General features: G+C 35.6%; 1 protein-coding gene across 35 annotated transcripts in view; it reads right to left on the reverse strand.

Moving 5' to 3' along the window:
* Positions 1-3,268: 3,268 nt before the first annotated feature.
* The window catches only part of LOC138936797 (ensconsin), a 139,045-nt gene continuing 121,501 nt past the window's right edge, over positions 3,269-20,812 (reverse strand). For 25 of the 35 annotated variants that reach the window (XM_070302506.1, XM_070302499.1, XM_070302509.1 and 22 more), the window contains 14 exons: positions 19,162-19,230; positions 18,087-18,276; positions 17,625-17,971; positions 14,851-15,033; positions 13,749-13,907; positions 11,774-11,953; positions 10,867-11,183; positions 10,466-10,700; positions 10,238-10,359; positions 9,916-10,157; positions 9,701-9,821; positions 9,135-9,472; positions 5,758-6,020; positions 3,269-5,538 (listed from right to left, as the gene is read on the reverse strand). In XM_070302506.1, coding sequence (XP_070158607.1) covers positions 5,525-5,538; positions 5,758-6,020; positions 9,135-9,472; positions 9,701-9,821; positions 9,916-10,157; positions 10,238-10,359; positions 10,466-10,700; positions 10,867-11,183; positions 11,774-11,953; positions 13,749-13,907; positions 14,851-15,033; positions 17,625-17,971; positions 18,087-18,276; positions 19,162-19,230 — 2,780 coding nt within the window. In that variant the 3' untranslated portion in view covers positions 3,269-5,524. Of the gene's footprint in view, positions 5,539-5,757; positions 6,021-8,173; positions 8,678-9,134; positions 9,473-9,700; positions 9,822-9,915; positions 10,158-10,237; positions 10,360-10,465; positions 10,701-10,866; positions 11,184-11,773; positions 11,954-13,454; positions 13,908-14,850; positions 15,034-17,624; positions 17,972-18,086; positions 18,277-19,161; positions 19,231-20,812 lie in introns of those variants that run through there. The other 10 variants (XM_070302510.1, XM_070302511.1, XM_070302481.1 and 7 more) reach the window with 6 other exon arrangements.

Below are 20,812 nucleotides of genomic sequence, written 5' to 3' on the forward strand. Positions count from 1 at the left end.
GGAGCTCGCGTTTCCTCGAGAATTCACCGGAGAACGCTCGAGTGAGAATTTCTGGTGGCTGATGGGAAGTATAACTCGTCCCCGAAGTGCAGTAACCTCGGCGAAGGAGTCCCGGGTCCTTCTCTCTCTCTCTCTCTCCTCTCTCGACTGCATCGCGCGCGAGAGAAGACCTTATGATCCGTGCAAAATGAATGCATTCCTTCCCCCTCCTCCCGAACTGAGTTGCATCCTTTTCGTCTTTTCTGTCGAGCCATCCGCTAAATCGAGCATGTCCGTAAATCGAAGCGCGAGAATTTCACTTGAATTTTTCGGGAAACCCGTTCCAAATACCCCGCGGCCTCTCTTTCCTTACCTGTCTTTTATTTCCTTCGAACCGAGATAAAATAATGAGAATATATTTCGACGCAGCTTCCTAAATTCAGTTTTCTAAAGCGCACGAGCATTGCGTGAGATATGAATATCTTTCTCAGATATTGTTACTTCTGGAGCTGATATACTCGCGGCGAGCGAATAGAGTCGGTAATGAATTTTAAATTAAATACTAGAGTTGCTTGATCTCTCGTTTACATTTACTGCAATTTAATGTATTAATAAAATGGAAGATTTAAATTTAATGTATTCGAAACCGTTGCTCGGTGAATTACATAATTTCCATAACATTGTATAATCTTAATCATCTTAATCATCAATAAACAGTTATCTTCCCGTTATCTCAGTTGGGAAGAATAAATTTTCAATTAATTATTCATTGAATAATATACATGTTTATTTAGATTATTTAATTTTATATAAGATCATATCTCTTTTCTCTCTCTTTTTATAAGCCTCTTTAATTATTTTTTATACAAAAGCTAGGAAGTCGTCGAAGAGGCAATTAAATGGAAACGGATTGTGACTGCGAACAGTCTGCCAGGACCGGCTGGCACGTAATGTTAAACAGCCGTTTGTAATGTATTATTTAGACAAGATCCTGAAGCCACGGTACCGCAAGAAGCGGTGATCGAGTACCCCTATGCGTTTTCCAGAGGTGCCACGTAGACGGGCGGTAGAGTAGTTACATCCGTTTCGAAACCGGGAAAACATCCCCTTCAATGAGACGATGCGGTTACGTAGTTACTTCTCTCCCCGGCGCTGTTCTCTTGGTTGTACTTACGTGTCCCGAACAGGTTACAAACGACGAGCGCGGTATTACAACCCGCAAATTACGCGCCTCCGTTTGCCACCTCCCTTCCTCTTCGTTTCCCCGACTGCTGCAACGCAAATGTGCCGGTCCAGGACCGGTGGATTATATCGCCTGAAACTGCGAAAGCCTTTAACCACCCCTTTCATCGTATTCCTCGAAGGCGCGGAACGTGAGGCCGCTTGACATTTCCAAAATAGGACATATTAACCGTCATTAGAGTAAACGATCTAAGACATTTGTATAATAGGTACTTTGGGGAATGACTCATGAGAATTCGTGGAGGGTTGTATATAAATAATAAGTTCTATTAACTTAATGTCTGTCTGTCTCTATTCATTAAAATATAATTATATATTTATATATATATATATATATATATAATTCTCACACAAAAAAGAATTACTAAATAATAATAAGAAAATAATTATAAACTATAAATATCGCAATAATTATATAACAAAGGATTATAATAATTTAAATATAATAAAGATTAACATAATTATTTTATATAATTCAATGTCTGAGCGAATGAAAATTTAAATGCTGGGAGCAAAGAAAAACATATAATCTCATATAGAAAGTAAACGTCGCAACACACAGGGGAATATTTCTTCCGTTCATAAATTACAATATTCGTAGACCACCCTCGTCGTTAAGCGAATGCGCGTTTTTCGTTGCGTGGAGGCTGCGCGAAATTTATTTACGGAATTAATACCGCGGATTTGGTTAAACGAAGAATTAGTGTCGCGCATCCGCCTTAATTGCGCGAACAATATTATTCGCGTTGGAAGACCGGTCCATAAGTTTACATGGCTATTTTTTCGTTTTCGAATTAGCGAAACCAGGATCTAATCAATTAGCGTATTTTACATCGGTTGTTGTACTTTCTCAATGTTAACAAGGTAAAAGATGAATTATTTTTAATAAATTATCTTTCTAAAAATTTTATCTCTTGTAACGTTTTTTGTACATGCATCGGAAACGTCATTTTATTTATCAACATTCAACTTAAAAAGAATAGAGAATAATTTTTTAAAATGTATATATTTCACAAACACATATATAATATATAAATATATATTTTCAAAATATAAATATACAACATATTATATATACCATTTTTATATTTAAATTATAAATTTGCGTCACAAATTATAAATGTTATCTTTATAAATGGTGCGATATCGTATGCAAAGATTTAATTTTGCGCTGCGGTTTAATTTTCTGGAACACTGGACTCACATAGGATGCTACACGCGTATCCAAAATCCTCATTTCACCCCAGGGGTGATCCTTTTCGCTTTCTCGGCCCGTAATAACGCGGGAAAAGGAGCCCTCATATTATGTTTGATTAATTAATTTACGCCGGTAGAACGCCGAATTATACGAACCCGAGGGCTACAACTTCTACTATTCGCCTCTCTCGCAAAGAAACGAAGTAAACAAACGCTTCTGTCCGCTTTTCCAGCTGCCGTTATACACTTAATAGTATTAACATTAAACTGGGACAACGGTTATGCAGGCAAGCAGGTATTTTATTGCGTTAATGACACAAAAATTAATATTAGCATTATCTTAATAATTTTATTAGCAATCTCAATTTTTATAAAAGACATTAAAAATTGAATAAAGATTTTACCTTTATTCCTCATCGTCCATTAGAAACTGCACATCGAAACGCATTCACGAGAAGCGTGAGAATACGAGCATTAGTTTTTGCGACTGTGAGACTCGAGAAACGAGTTGCATCCGTGATGCATCTTCGTGTACCATATTTCACCGGGTGAGGTTTGCGAGTTCACATTACCAGGGGAGAATCTGTTTCGGTTAGGTCTGTAGAGCGGTGAGAGATAGAGGAGTGTTCGCACACAAATGTCGTTACAAACGGCTGCGGCAACTGCAGTTGATTCTAATCGGCGAAGTCGCCGATATTCCCCAGTGCGGAGCAATAATTAATGTTAATATTAGATAAAATAATTATGTATAAATATCACGAGGAACTAAAGGAGAGATAACATACAAAATTAATACATATTCTGATATTAAGTATTTATTACATACAAGCATTTTTTACAATATCAAGTATTTGTTTCTTTTTTTATTATTATGTATTCTCTTATAGAATAGTTTTAATAGTTTTAGACTCTCAACCAAATCTAATAAAAATATTATATATGTGTACACGAGAGAGATGTAGGGGTAATATACGGTGTTCAAACGGTTAATAAATATATTCGTCGAAAAAGAAGAACGGGACTAATATAAATAACTTGATATAATAAATTGTAACGAACCACGGCGCGATTCCAGCTCGTTACAGAAATTTTTACAACACAAAACGCAGAGGCAATTTCTCGTGTGAGAACAAGCGACAAAACATGTCAATATATCTGTCATTTCAAGCTGTATGCTTTTCTTGCTTTGAGATATTCTTGGCGTGAATAGTGTGACTCGCAATGTAACATGCATCTGTATAAAGACACTCAATAATACAATCTAAAACGATCAATAACTGTCGATAAAAATACATATCAAGTTTATGATAGAGAAAATGTATCGATATTCGTGGACAAGAGAATCTCTCCCCGATCCCCGAAAAACAGGTCATAACATTACACAAATGCGCGAATAAAGGAGAAGCTTAAATTTAAACTGAAACGATAGTGATGAAAAAATTTCAATTTATTTCAATTTACCACATGTATAGCTTGGTGATTTCTCTACGCCAGTTATGATAAAATGTGCATAAAATAAAACAGGAAGAAAAGGGAAAGGGAAAGGGAATATCTCGCGCGCAAATGTACGAGAAAAATTGAATAACAAACGGTACATAAAGTCCATACACTAATTCTATCTTTCTCTCTAGTGTTGATAATCGTCTCTCTCGAACATGCTTTCTGAATAAAACCGGAATAACAAAATTCCTTTCACTATCCTTATTATAAATAATCTGTCGCCGAATTCTACGTGATATTGCACGATTTGCAATAAGATAAGCACAAAATATAAAAAATATGCTATACCGATACCATCATCGTAATATTTTTATAGTGCAAATAATGATAAATAATTCGCATCTCACGGACGTTTATATATTGCAGCGATGTCGTATTACACATTACTATTGCGTAATATCAATTTTATTTTTCTTCGTCGAGTAAAACGCAATTAATCCCATCCGCAACATTTTTTCGCATAACAATCTTACAATTAACGTTACTAGATCGTCACTTTATTAACTTATGAAGTGGCTATCTCACAAAGCACTCAGCTCATCCTCATTGTTATCATCATTATCATCATCGTCATCATCACAGCTAGAGAATTTATGCTCAATCCACGAAAAAACGTAACAATAGCGAAGTGTCTAGCGGAAACCTAGAATATACCAATGGTACGTAGGCCTTCTAAATGAAATACAATAAAAAAGAAAGAGAAGAAAAGAAAATAATAAGACTTGCTTGACTAGTGAGCGCACGCCCCGAAATCTGATATGGAAGGAAAGTATTTTTCTCTCTGCCTATCGTTATTTATTTCCATGTCGTATCCGTAGAATGTCTTTCGTATCAGATGCGATAACGCGCTTAGATCCACTCGTCTATCATGAAATTGTTACAGGATAGTACCTCGCTATGCTATCTCTTATCTTAGGGACATTCTCTAATCTGTCGTTTTGGCAGATACGTTCTCAACGTTTAATCCGACTTCAATATTTCTTTTCTTTTTTTTTCTTGTGCTATATTTATTCGTCAGTTGTATTCTTTCCATTCTAAATTCGCGCCATTCTAAATTCTTTCGTCTCTATCGATTAGTTATCTTGAAAATTTTACTTAGTAATTTACATACGTATATGTATGGTAAGAATGAAATCGTATGTATATATGAAAAAAAAATTAATTTCATGTCGATTCGTTACTGTGTAATATGTCCGTGTATTCGAAAATGATGTGTTACAAATAGGCCTCAATCCCTTTCAAAGATCTTTTCAAAAATTATATTCATCTAATAGCGTACTACGACACACTTGATTGAGTGTCCACACTTGCTGTTGCATAATATAATAATTAATAATATTATATATTATTTTACACTTTCCTTTTTCCGATTAGGACTCTCAAAACTCGATACGTGAGGTCCGGAGATGATTTTCGTCTAATGCGGCGCCCTTTCTCGCTCCACTTAGATATTCTTTCCATAAACGATACATCGCGCGCGACAGCGGTTATTTACACTATTAGAAACGACGTCTCGTTCTGTGTGTATCGCTCGTCACGAGCAATTTGGCTATCAATTAACCAATTACTTTCTCCTCCATTTGTCCGGGAACATTTAAGAGACACTTTATGAGAGTAGATCTGCAGACAAAAAAAGAGAAGCAGACAGCGTTTAATACAATTTTCAGAAATATCTTCCCGATTAAGGTGATATAGCCTATTTAACTATAAGTAATACAGAGGTCCAAAACATCTAATATACGAATCAATATCTTTTATTAAAAAAAGTAATAATGATAAAAATATTTCAATAAACCTGAGACATTCTGCATATGGCTAAATAGAGTTTCATTTACATACCTGGTACTTGATTGTTGTCCTGTGATTTGTTGCTGATGAAATTGTCTTGGAACGGATTGACGTTGGCGTTAGCGGAAGTGGGTACGAAACCCATTGGGGTAAACGGCATCGCTGCCGGATTCAGGTTGGAGTTGAGGGTATCCTCATTTGCCAGATTGGGTGTCAGTTCGAGTATCGACCCAGTATCGTAGCCGCTACTGTTATTACTCAGAGTATCGAAGCTCGACAGGTCTAACAGGTTGTTGGTCACGTTGTTTTGCTTGCTACAAAACCAGTCAAAGGAAAAAAATACAGAGACTAAATGACAGCCAGACAAATCGACTAGGGACTACGACTTAAGCAACTATCCACGATTACTAACACGAAATCGCTGCCGCTAAATTAGCTAAGCCGACTGCGAGCGATTCGTTGACATCAGATAGTTAAATCATTAAAACGAAATTAATTTGGACTTTGTCGAACAGGAACATAGCCGCAGTTCTAGATACATTTAAAAATATTTCATTGAACTGAACGATATAAAGCTAGATAAGGTAGCTACAAACATATGGATAAATATAAAGCGTTTATTATATGCATCAGTCGTATTTCTATGTCATATATCATATGACTGCTTCTCAAATTGCGAACTTTAAATGCCACAAGAGGCAATTGTTTTGATAAAACTATCAAAACAACTATCGCATAAGCGATTCAATCTAATAGAAATTATTTTTATAGCAGTACTAACCAAAGTAGGCCACAACCTTTTGCGGTCCTTTGTGGTGGACATAAATCTGTATATTGCCGAATAAAAAATTGTTGGAATAACTACATGTTACAAAATATTTCATCGATGTATCGCAACAGGTTTTTTAAATAAAATACTACAAGAACCAGTTAATTAAAGAGATATGTGAACTTTTTATAATTATAAGATTATAATCATAAGAACTTATTACAGCAAAATAGCAAATATGAATTTAATTACATAAAAAATTGTATCACGTTAGGTCACTCATCGAGTCAAAATACACGAAACAAAAAACTTCATGTCGCGTTTTACCCCCTTTTTTCTTGTTTTTCGATGTACCGGTACCTTGTGTAGCATACGTGATATACGTGAATATAGTATGGATATGTATAAAGAGACATCTTATTGCGGAAAAGTATTATATCGGAAAAACGTGTGGAAATAAATAGTACATAGCAAAAGTAGGCAGTAAGTTGACATATATCACTCGACGGTATCCAATACACAAGCATATGAGGGTCACAGACAATTATTGTGCAAGGAAAAGAACAAGCCACACCATATCAATGTTAATTGGTAACATGCATTGGTGATTTGCAGAGTTTGTTGCGAAAATCACAATCGCACTTACGATATACACAATGTGTCAGTAAACGGAAAAATATTTTTTAATATCTAATTGGAGGAAAAAAAATATAAATACTCAGCAAAGATGATATATTTATCATATATATTATTAAATATTATGAAATAAAAATATTAATTGTTATTATTGCCTTTCCTATAATGCAACTGCGATATATCATTATTACTCTGTTTTTTTGCGAAAGTCATGTTTACATGATTCATCCTTACTGAGCTGACAAATGTGTTGTGAAATCACAAAACAAAACGTTTCAATGAATCATTAGATTTATACTGCTTGTCTCTCTTTACATTATGTACACTTTTATTTGTCGTGTGATTTAATGCTAACTGTGTAGTATTGTTGACTCTCTTAGCGATTTCATGCTTCATGTACAATATTACATGACGTTCTTCCAACTCGCTGACATAATACCTAAAAATAATTGAAGTACGTACGCGACTAATTCCCGATATCTTTGATAATCCTAGCTAAAAATAGTATATTTGTCGTTAGTACACAGCTAAATATCAATTATAAAATATTATTTTAAAATTATTACAATAAATGATATAATATACATTCTCATACTTGCAATCTCATTATTATTAATAATGTTAGTCGCGTATATTATTGTTAGTTAATACGTTGATAATCGTGCAGCTATAATCCGTATTATAAACAGTGATTCGCAATGGCGTTGCTTATTATACTCGTCAACCGTTGCTCTGGCTACTTTTGCAATGTACAATATGCCTGGTCATTCATAATATTTATAAAGCGATAAATATTCGGTGAAATTAATATCAATAGGCAGTTTCTTTATAGGGAATCTCAGGAAAGCGCAGTAAACCTTTTACTAGATAACTCTATAATATTTATATATATATATATATATATATATATATATATATAATGTGTACATATGTATACATATATATAACTTTGAAACTTAATTAATTCATTTTAGTATAATTAACTGACGTTACAAGATATATTTTGAATAACATAATTCATTATATATACAGATTGCCTTTGATTAAAAAGACCTTAAAGAATACATTTAACAATTTTATATTTAACTATAAAGAAAGTCTCAAATATAATTGTCATTTCAGAATCTAACATGTACAAATCTAAAACTCAAAATAATAAATCTGTTCGTGGTGCAATAATTTGTTCACTGCGATTTAAAACCTTCATCACGCCTATTTACAAATAAAATCGTACAATATGTTTAATTTAATATCTTTAATGTATGGCACGCTCTTCGTGATTTTAAATTATATAGAACATCCATTTGATTTTTTCATTTTCTATAATGCGTAAATAATATCTATAAGGTGTAAATATGTGTGTTTAAAAGTTTTACATGCAATATTTTTGAAAATGATTCCTCTTAACGCAAATTTTAGTCAGCCTATCTTACATGTATGATATATATACGCTGTAATTCTTTTCGTGATCGAGCTATGCAATCATTATCGTTTTCGTTTATACCAATGTTCAGTCCATTTTTAGATGAATAGTATAGTGGCTAGTATTGTGCAATTACTTATGTCCTGTAAAAACATTAATTTCAAGTAATCGATATATCATCTATTTTGTTGATTATTCTTCCTGATTAATTAAATATAATAGAAATTTGCTTGGAATATATTCATCTTATTATGCTTATGAGATACTTTATAAGATTACACAAAAATTAATTTTGTTAATATAATATTTTTTCTTCAATATATTTTAATATATGCCTTTCGATCGCGGATAATAATAGAATACTAGCAGCCATATGTTTTTAGCATTTATTAATTTGAAGTGAACTAACTTGAGCGAATCGCGTCGCAGATCACATGTTTCAATGCCCAATTAAATGCGCAATCAAAGCAAAGTTCGCGATTACTATGGGATATTATTGTCCATCGATCTAATGAGAAGAGGCATACGATTTGTTCGGCTCTCGGTGAACGACGGTAATAGCGCGTTTACGAATCCGTGATTTAGAATTAGTATACTTACACAGTAGCATTGTCCAGCGTAATCGATTGACTGTTGATATCGTTTCCATGATTTGTATGATGACCATTCAACTCCCCTTCAACGTTACCCTGATTATTATCCAATACAATTTTGTTTTCGTTAATACCGTTGCTATGCGTCGTGCCATTGTGTACTATGTCCGGCGTAGACAGATTGTTTTCAGTATGATGCGCGCGTTGTTCACCGCTGATAAATTGCTGAGTCGCCTCGGAAATTAAACTGGCTGTCATGACGTCGTCACCTTTGCCGCCCAGCACCGGTTTGCTCTCATCGCTAGGACTATCTTCCTTCAATTTGTCACCGTCACCACCTTCTCCCTGTGCATATATTTGTCATATATATGTACATATGTATATAACACAAATTATTTTTAATTTCATCAATTTATTTTAGTAAGACATTCCGTTTATTTTACAAGTTTATTAAATAAAATTAATTTAAATGATTCTCACATATGTGTGTGTGTGTGTGTGTGTGTGTGTGTGTGTGTGTGTGTGTGTGTGATAAAAGATTAATTTAGTAATATAGTCAATATCTAATATTACCTTAGATGTATTGGATTGATTTCTGCCTCTTGTTCTAAGCATGATCGCCTCCACTCGTTTGCGTCTAGCATTGCGTTCCTCTTCCTCCTTTTTAAGCCTCTCAGCCATCTCAATTCGTTGTCTGTAATTTAAATATATGTAGATATATTATTATATACAATTCTATCATGAATTTTTGAAACGGATAAAAGAGAAAAGAGATTTCTCAAACTAACTTTTCTGCCTCTTCTCTCGCCTTGCGTTCTGCTTCTTCTTTTTCTTGTTTTTGACGAGCTTCCTCTTCTCTTTTTCGTCTATCTTCCTCCTCACGACGCTTAGCTTCTTCGATTGCCTGTTTTAATCGCTGTTCCTCTGCCTCTCGTGCTTCATTAGCTAAGCGTATAGTCTCTTCCTCTAGACGATGTTGCTCCTCTTCTTCTGCGCGCAATCTTTCAGCTTCCAGACGCGCTTCTTCTTCCTGCAAAAATTATTATTGGTAAGTTAACAGACATATAAAGGCCAAGCCCGTTTAATATTAAATTGATTTATATAGATCACCTGTCGTTGACGTTCCAATTCCGCCTCTCGTTCTGCTTGTTCTCGAGCTAATCTCCTACGTTCAGCCAAAGCTGCTTTGGCTTCCTCTTCGGTAGTAATTCTGATTTTTGCTATCATCGAAGCTGTAAAGCGAATCATCAATAAAATAGATAACCGCTATTAATAATCATTGTTAAAAGTTTGTGACAAATAATCGTTCGACTTCAATAAAGTTTTGATTAATCATACCTGACATATCAATCTGTTCGTCCATTTCACCATCGGGCTTAGTTTCAGTTGTATCCGTTGATCTTTTCTCTTGCTTGTTCTCCTCTCTTTTAGTGATTTTCGGCTGTTCTTCCATAATAACGTCTGGCAAATTTTCTTGCATTAAATTAGTTTCGTCTTTGACTTGTTTGCTTGCCGACACAGGTTCCATCGCTACTTTCATGTCGTTAGTCATGGATTCAACAATGTTCGCTTCCTGTTATTAAAAATACAATTCAAAAGTATATCTTATTATGCCGTAAACAATAATTATTTGTTTGAAAAAAGTTTATCAAAAAATGGGAAAAAAAGATATTTATTTCGCTTCGAAGATACAGAATAAAATTGTTTATTCCAAGGAATCGATATAGAACACAATTTACCTGCGTCTTCTCGGTGCCCTGATCCTTCTTTTCCTCGTTCTTGTCCTCCAATTTCACATCCTGCGCCTCCCTATCCTCATTCTGTTTTATAATCTCCGCAGTTGTTTCACGGATGAGCGGTGCATGCTCAACGCCGGGACTCTGCAGAGGTGTCGCCTTCGGAGTTATTCGCGGTGATGACTTGGCGTTCTTGATTAATTTCTCCGTCGGTTTTTTCACCTCTATTACTTTGGGTGTAGAAGGTTTCTTTGGAGTGCTATGGACCTTTGGCAGTGGTGGCTTTGAATCCTTCGTTAATTTCACGTCGCCCACTAGATCTGCGATAACAGAGCAATTATGATACTTTCTTTTCTATGTAAGCACGTTCATACAATTTTATATACAGTATTTATATGTGCAATTTTAATTGTCGTTATTAGAAATTATATGCACAAGAAGTTGGGGATGACCAAAAAAAAAAGAATTCTATAAAAAGAAATAAAATTGTAAATTTACAAAAATATAAATTATTTAAGAGAGAACAAGAGAGATATATAAAGAAAAAATTTCATATAAAATCGAAATATATTTTTATACTGTCTCTTTTCGTTGCACCTGATATGTATGACACACCGTGTGTATATCGAACCCCTTCAGGATATATTTATGTATATATTGTGTCTGTGCTTATTCAATATTTATGTGTAACAATATATATAATTTAGATTAGAGATAAATACAATATATACTTGTTCATCATATATTCCCTTTTTCTCGATTTACTCTAATATCCATCATAATTTCGAGAATTTAATTTTCATGAGTTGTTTCTCTTTCTTTTTTTTTCTTCTTTTTTTTTTAGGTTTCCGCCCAATCCTCGGCGACCTGAAAGGGTCGGTGGATGGAGAAGTAAAATGAGCATGCTCACTGTGTTTCTCTGTGATCGAGACACCGGTACCGGCAATAGAAGCGGGCCGCGGTCGGCGCGACGCGGCCATGCGGGTACGCAGATTGACGTTACTGCTGCCCATGCTGCTGGCGCTCTGCTGACTCATGGAGCTGTGCGGTCGGGACGGGCTGTTGGGCGTCACTTCGCCGCTGCGGATACCTATGCGCACCCACCGAAGGTAAGTATATCTGTTGATCTGTTCTTACATTGATTGAACGCAATCGCGCGTTTCTATCTTTCGACAGAAACGTATCGACGCAGCGAATAAATTCCCGTTCTTAAATTTTTTTTCTTCTTTTTTTTACGCTCTATATCGAGATTGTATCGTGTTATGCTTGCTTGTGTTGTGATGAACGCAAAGTGCAGCAGGTGAACATCGTAAGGAATCTCAAACACCGCCACCACGGTGTTCAAATGCTGTCGGTGAGTAAACAAAATAATCGAAACGAAAGAATAAGCCAAAATAAAAGTAAGAGAGAAATCGAGTTTTAATTGCGTAAAATAAGAGGGGGTGAAAGAATTGCATAATTGAATGGATTAACTAGGAATAAATTGCACACTAAATACGAATACAATATTAAGTGAATTGCGAGATAAGTTACGTGTAGTACAATAATAATAATAATAAAAGAAAACGTGCAGCTTACCAAAACGTTAACTCATACCTTTACCTTTGGTACCGAAAAGCCGCTGAGAGATCTTCCTTAGTAGGAGCGTTTTGTTAATCAATTTGGAGATAAAAGAACCGGTTGCATTAAAATCATTTCGAGCTTAATTAATCTCTCCTCTTTCGCATTTTATTAGATGTAGATAATTGGTAAAGAAAATTATTATTTCTTAACTAATAGAAGTAGCCTTTTTTTTGATGCAACTGGTTCCTAATGTTAAAAATGGCAAGAAAATTTGTTACTAGTAACATATTAATATTAAAAAATATCGAAATTTTCGAAAAAGTCGATGGGTTAGTCATCAGATGTAAAAGCGCATATATATGTAAAATTGGAATAACTCATATTCTGTGGCTTGAAATTAGAAGAAAAGAAATAGAGAAGGCCTTTTTTTCTATCTTCACGCCTTGGAACAAAGTTGATTGTCCTAATTGATTCACAAAGATTTTTTTTTACGCTCATTCATGCATGTGTGCACCCAACTCAGATCACGTTGAGATTTCCTTCTTAGATACAACGAGTGCATTCATGTATATTGTCTTTTATTAAACTTATACTTATGAGATGACGCTCCCAATTCGAAGACCATAATAGCGATCTAACTTACGATTAAGCTTATTGTTAAGCGATGAATCCGACTGTATAGAGCAAGAAAATTAGTACAAAGCGAAACGAATGATTAATTAAATCTGAGAAAGGCTGATTAGGGAAAAGCGACTCTATATATTCTTGCGAGATAAATTTACGAAATTTTAATATACGATACATGTAAAAGAATGCAATATATCATCGCTATTACTTAACTACTTCGCCTATATATCTGCAACGTCAAAAATAATACAATCTACGCTTTCTTAAAGCAAGTATAAAAGGGAATTTATCGGTGGTTTATAAAAAGATGTGAAGGATTTGGCTATTTGTACAGAAGCTCGATTTATGATGGGAAATTAAGTCGAGGGTGTCGAGTTGAGTGCACGGTCACGCGCACTTACCTTGCTGGGCTTGCTGGTGTTCGCGGGCCTTGCGGCGCAATCTCTCAGCGCGGGTGGGTCTGGGCATTGGTGCCGCGCCCGGCAGCGTGCCCATGCTACGCGAATTATCGGAGCGCTTGAGGCTCTTGGTGCTTCCGGGCGCGGCCAAGTGCGACATGCTGCGGCTCATGCTAGAAGCGCTCTGCAGAGGCTGGCTCTGCTGCCGCTGCTCCGCGAGCGTGCCGAGTTGCTGCTCGGTCGCGCGTTTCCTAGGCTGCGCCAGCTGGTCCAGCCTGGACATGGAGTAAGTCCTACCTGGGGAGCGTGTGAAGGCCTTGGCGCTGAAACTGCGTGCCGTCGACGGCGGGCCGTCGCGCGGGGATGGTATCGTCGGCATGAGATCGGTGCGTCGCCTATTCACTCGCAGGTAAACCGAGGTCGGAGTGCTGGGTGTGCCGCCATCGCTATCCTCACCTGCAAAGAATCTCGCTTAGGGTTGCCTGCCTTGTGCGTATTGCGAAGCGATCGGTCCGTCGATCCGCGCAGCGATTACACGGCTCGCTCGATGGAGACACACTCGAGTAAAGAGTTTCTCCACGACGCATCAACACTTTGACGTTTTCAGATTTTTATTTTCTTTTCTCTCTTTTTTTTTTTTTTTTTTGCATAAATGGTGCTGCTTTGCTTTTCATGCTATGACGTGTAAAAAGATAATGCGAAAGTACATTGAGAGATATTTTGCTCACAACTGTGTATTATGTAAGTGTTCGCTCCTATAATTCCTAAATTTTTTTCTCTACATCATAAATTTATCGCTTTCATCAAGTCGCACATTTCAAATCTATTTATTAATAAAATTTATTAATAAGTAAACTCAATTATATATTAAAACAAGACCAGCTAAGATTTTACTTGCAATTAAACGTTAATAGTGTCTAGTGATTTATCCGCGTTAAAAACACAATAGATTAGCAGGGATCAGATGAGGATAGGATGAATTAACGATACGCATTGTTGCGTGATATTGGCTGCCACATAGTCTTGTTCAAATATCTATGATGGTTTCTCGAAAAATTCGCAAAATCCACCTGACCAATACCATACAACCTACGGAAAGGAAACTGCAAGACAATTAATGAGAGAAAGTGCGCGGGAATATATTCTTACGATGTTAAATGAACGTGGCATGCGCTGGTAGAAGTATGCAGTGAAGTAAAAGAAAAATATAATGATGTAGAAGGAAAGAGAGAGAGAGAGAGAGAGAGAGAGAGAGAGAGAGAGAGAGAAAGAAAGGAAGAATGTCTGAGATGAGTGTTTCAAACAAAACGAGAGATAAAGGGTCGATAATTTTCATTCGTGAAACGACGAGAAGATCTCTTCCAGCTTTTTTGCAGGCTTCCGAGACATCAGGACTCACCACTGGCAGCCCGCTGAATCATGGGACGCCTAGCGTCGCTATCAGACTTATCATCGACGGCAAAGATGTCGGTTGTGGGGGGCAGAGAGAGGCTGGCTCTCTTATGCTTGGCAGGAGTTAAAGGGGGATCGGGGCTAGAATTCCAATTGAACACCTCGTACATGGACGAGGACATTCTCATATCTGCAAACAAACCATTCAACGCAACGCAAATATATTAGGTGTTCCGCGAAAAATAAGATCGGGCGATTGAACGAGAAAAGTAGAATGGGAAAGCATGACTACATTAGCATATAAGTTAGGTACAGTTGTGAATCGTACTTTCTTATTTCAAATATGGTATATACAACATTCCTTTTACAAAACCACCACCGATAATTACAGATGATAGCAAAGAGAAAATATACAGGGGGAGTGGAAATGTAATTCCTATATTTAAAGTTTATTATTTAATTTCTTTAAATGTATATTCTATGTTCTTTGATTTTTCTCTAATAATATTCAAGATGTTATTTCTTTGAAACAAAAAGTAAACAAATACATGTTTGCGCATAGGAAAGAATGAATGAAGATGTAGCGTAGTTTTCGGGATAAATGCTGATCAAGTAATCTGTGTATAGTGTAAATAAGAAAAAAAAAGAAAAAAAAACTAGGCACAAAAATGTGTCGCGTTAAAAAGCAAAACTTGCAACTTATTATATCGCGGAATTCAAAACGTTCTCAAGACTCGCTGTGTCAAACCAATCTTAAGCTAAGAAATACACATATACATAGATTCGATTTTATTTAAAGGGACACTGTCACAAGAATATACATTGTCACGGGATAAGCTATAGAGTATAAACCTGAAAATAAAATTTTAAACAAGTAAAATTCACGCTGAGAAGGTCACGTTACAGGCTCTAATCAGTGCTGAAGAATCGTTCTTTCATGCTTCGTGGTATAGACTTCGTATAATCGTGAAGAGAAACTTTGCGTGACAATAATTCTATACGATTTATAACAATTGATTTATAACAACTGTTTTAAAACTATTGCAAATTAGCAGAATCTCAGAATCTTACGGTTAAGATTAAATAAATGCGCGCGATTTAATAAATCGGGCAATTTTTTTTTATAGCAAAATAATTTAATTATTTATTTTACGTTAATTTCAGTAATAATAATAATAATTGTTAATATATTTTATTAGACGTAATCAATTATTTAAATCTCTTTCCACACTACTTTCCATATTATAATAATAAAGTGGCAAGAAATACAGGCTGAATTTTTTCACAACGAGTACGCTATGAAAATTTTGTTTGTCACATGTCCATCTTCACCGATGATGTTTCTCTCTACTTTGTGCACGATGATATCGATTGCCACTAAGAAAAATATATTGCTAAAGATATCGGAAGCGACCGTGCGTAAAGTATGGGTTACGACAAGATGCGAGCCGTTTCCTTGTGCCGTTTATCTGGGTAGCTCGATGTCTCTGAGCATTGGAATAAGTGTCGTAGAAATATTCTCGCAACGATGATGCGATGAAATGATATATCCCACGTGAATCCGCGACAGAAAGAACGATTGTAAATCCGAACGATAAACATTAATCATCGATACATACATCGAATGTTCGAACAAAAAAGGTGGAGCAAGCAACGGCAAAGGGAACGAGTTATAATTCGTTGACACGATTTATTCTCTTTGGAATCGTAAAATTTATCCTTTTTTTACAAATTTACACATTATAATCTTTCCCTTCGATATTTAACTACCTTAGAATTTAATGCGCGCGATGATGATATACTTTGCTTCATTAATCTGTCACACACACACACACATCGTGCTCAGAGATTTGTATAACAAATAATACATAATCCGTGAAAAAGATTAAGTCACGAAAGAACATTGTAAAACATATTTCATTCAAAAATGCTTTGACTAATATTAATCAACCGATTTTTCTCTATTAATTTTTTCCGTTTTACGATACACAACATAGTTTACCTGCTTCGATTCGTATTTATACTCACATGGAAGTACACCAAATCCGCTTCCGAGCCGTTCATCGTGCGTGTTCGCATCAAGGACTGATTGTTGATTCGACTGAATTTACGGCAAACATTAATTTGCATTCCACCGGTGCACGGTGCAATAGCAACGTGTGTATTATTCACACTTCGTGTGCGAAAGACGGAAAAGCCTTTAACGCTTTCAGCATTGCTGCCCGGCTATTTCATATTACGTGTATATATATTTCGCATATATTTTATGAGATATTCCTTATATACACGTTACGTTTCAATTTCTCGGTGATAAATGAAATATGGCGTGCGTCATATTACATTTATGGTCAATTGCAAGTACGTGTGTAAAAAATTTTACTATCCCAAAAAAAGGGGCAAAAGATTAATTAAAAATCAAAATTAAAATATATTGACATTCGTGATAACAGAATTCTAGAGAATAAAATTATTACATGAACATTACATTGATTAAAATGTAATAGATCAATCGAAATGTAGAATACGAAAATAAATCATTCAGAAATACTCGAGATTCTATCAGAATCTACTAGAGAATTTCTCCCTCGAGAATTGTTCTCGTAAAATAGAACATTCAAGCGGCATACAGCAAGTTTAACATGACGCGCTGAAAGGGTTAATCGAATTTCCATGTGCGATGTGTACAGTTACATGCTCATCAACGATTTTTCTCGGTTGCTCTCTTTGGTGTACCTTGGTGAATTCGATCTTCGGTATATGGAGAAATATAAATCGACTCACCTTCGCCGGGCTTCCGATCGAGTCCGCCGGCGGAAGTGGCCCGTTTTTTGCTGCCGTCAAGCTCCCGCTCGGAGGACCTCCTGGTGAGAGGTTGCGCCGCGGAGAACATCATGACATTAGTGGTGGAAGTAGCCTTGCGAGTTCCCCAAAAAGTGGAGCCGCCGGTGTCAGCGGGTTCCAGCATTCGCGGTGTGGAGCTGCCGAACGCGAAGACGATGTGCGATCTTTCGTTCTTTCTTTTTGCCTCGATACGCGCCTCTCTCTCCTGATTCTTGCGAAGGATCGCTTCCCGTCTCTCTCGTTCCGCTTCGCATATCAGCCGTTTTCTCTCCTCCACTTGATTTCGTCTGCGTAAAGAGAAATAAAATAAAACTCTCATCTCGCGCGATGCAATATGATTTTCGAATCCTTCGAATTAAAGTAACCGTGAGCAAAATAATCTCGAATTCGGCCCCAACAAACCTGTCGTTGTCACGCGATCTGAGCTCGTCGATGCGTCTTCGTCGTTCCTCCTCGCGTTGCTCGCGGAAGCGTTGCGCGGCGAGGGCCTGCTGCCTGAGCTCCTCCAACTTCCGCTGCCGCTCCTCGTTCTGTCTCTCGCGGACGAGCTTCGCCCTGTCCAACTCTTTCGAGCTTCCCGTCGACTCCCGTCCTGTGAACAGTCACGTCGAAAGAACGTATTCATTTTACGTCCGTTTAAACTAGTTACAAACGACTAGTTTGTACCGGTGGCTTCTCACGAGCTCATAGAAAACTCGATTAGAGATAAACGCATCTTCTTTTAAAGAGTTATGTGACATAATCACATTTTTATTCGATTATATATTTAGAAATTTCAACAAGTTAAATAAGAATCTAATAAGTTTACAGAATTATCAAAAAGATTATCTTAAATCGTGGAAAAACAAATATATATGCGATCGGAAAATTTAAATAATTTTAATTTATTTTACCAGATAAGTTTATGTTGCACACACACAATAACGTAGTTATATCAAAAATATTGCGCTATATTAGATGAGATAAAGAGATTAAGCAATAAATATAAATAGATAATCAAATAAAAAAATTTAACATTAATTAAAAAAATAAATGTTATTTCATAAATAATTAACTATCACAAATAAATTATATAATAAGACAGGGGAGTATAATAAATAAAATAATTAGGGAAATGTGCTGACCTCATTTCACTACTCACTAGAAAAAAGAGAGTTTATACATCAAGATAAAAAAAAAAACTATTTACAAAATGTACAATGCAAAATAAAATAGTTCTGTTTAGAACATTGTATTAATATTATACATATATAATGTCTTAAAAATTAAGTATATCTAATATGAATAAAGCTACAGTTTATTACCAGATATAATGTGCAGAATGAGTAATAACTACCGTTATTTGTTAAAACTATAAATGTTATAAATGCGAAAGTGTTAAAAACTGATGACTCGTTAGCGTCATCGAAATAAGAGAAGGAGTCTAGTGAGAAGAAAAGGAAAATGGTCTGTACAATGCCCTTGAAAACGTTGGTACCTTCATTCTCATAAGGACGATCGCCGTCGAGGGAATCCTCATCGTAGAGACTTCGCCGGCGCTTCACATCTGCCGAGAAGAAAGTGAGAGTGCGTGTGCACGTAAGATTCGAGATTAATTGTAACATTTGCAGCACGTACTAATGAATAATTGAGTGAATGAATGAATGAATGAATGAACGAATGAATTTAATGACTAAACGAATGGATAAAGGCATGAATATTGATAGATATCTGTGTATATGGTACTATGTACATGTATATATATATATATATATATATATATATATATATATATACAGTGAGTATTAAAGTGAGTAGTTACGTGCGACGTATAGTTGACGGAATTAATGCGGTAAGATTGAGGACAAAGAAGAAATAACGAATATGCCGTGATTTGATATTAGTGTCAATAGTTATTTAATATCAGAAGGCTCTGTCTTTCAAACTTTTCTGCAACATTCAAATATAAAATTTCATTAATGAAATAATTAAAATAAATTAAAGATAAAGTAAAAAAGAAAATAAATGAAATAAATTCATAGATGTCAATTATATAATTATTATTTCGATATTAGTGTGCTAAAATGCATTGTGCTTGAAGCAATGTTTTCTATTTATATCCTAATTTAATTTCTAATAGCGTGTGATGATATTTCTGTTTTATATAAAATGAGAAATCCCATTTTTTTAAGCGGCGATTCTTTCGTGTAACTTTCATCTGCCTTTCCATTTCTTCTAAAAAAATAATCAGACTGCATGAAAAGATCGCAGCGAACCGTTTTAAGGTTCAGTCGCTACAGTCGCAGACGGCATTTATTTTATAAATAGGATGGAAAACGAAGTTATCGCTGTCCACGATATATAATAAAATCCTTTCTATTAAATGCGATATTAAAAAATTAGCTGCGCAGAAGCTTTTGCAAAGCGGATGCAAACTACGTAATAGTGAAAAAATTGCGTGTCGCATTTAGCTAGACCTTATTATATGGATCAAGACCTTGTTAGCTCAACACTACGCAGAAAGTTTTATATATTCAGTATTATGTCTGACAGGATCAGAAAAAAAATCCTGACAGGAAAAATGCAAGAAACAGCGCGCGTTAGAATTTACAGGAAAATATATTTCATTACGTGAAATAAATCATTAACGTTTTCAGAGTTCACAAGAAAGTTTATTTCCCCACAATAGTGTGGAACATTATTATATTTAAACAGAGTATATATAAGCCTTTGTTAGATTCACAAACGCATCAAAGGATTAGCGTTAAAACTGGGACGTGTTAACAATCGTGTGTCAAATATTCATTCCATTAAACAATTGCCAAATTACATGACATATTAGCTTTGTTAGACGATATTCTGCAAAATGGATTCGTTTTACATGACTTTCGGCAACGATCGAAAAATCAATGAAAATGTTTGAAATCGGCTCTGTTAAACAACCCGATTACAGCAATTTGACAGACCTATACGCAATTGGGAATACAACGACCAACATTATTCTGTGGTCAGCAGCCAGAACAAATGTATCATATGTCACGATCTCCACATTCACACATTTAACACTCGAACGTGATTGTACGATCTTCATGCCGTATTTACAGCCAGTCGAATCCGATCCTTGGGCAAATAAAATTCTACATCAGGAG

Source organism: Polyergus mexicanus, unplaced genomic scaffold, assembly GCF_030449975.1.
Source record: "Polyergus mexicanus isolate NDT 795.1 unplaced genomic scaffold, iyPolMexi1.0 SCAF_10, whole genome shotgun sequence".
In the NCBI taxonomy this organism is placed as follows: domain Eukaryota; kingdom Metazoa; phylum Arthropoda; class Insecta; order Hymenoptera; family Formicidae; genus Polyergus; species Polyergus mexicanus.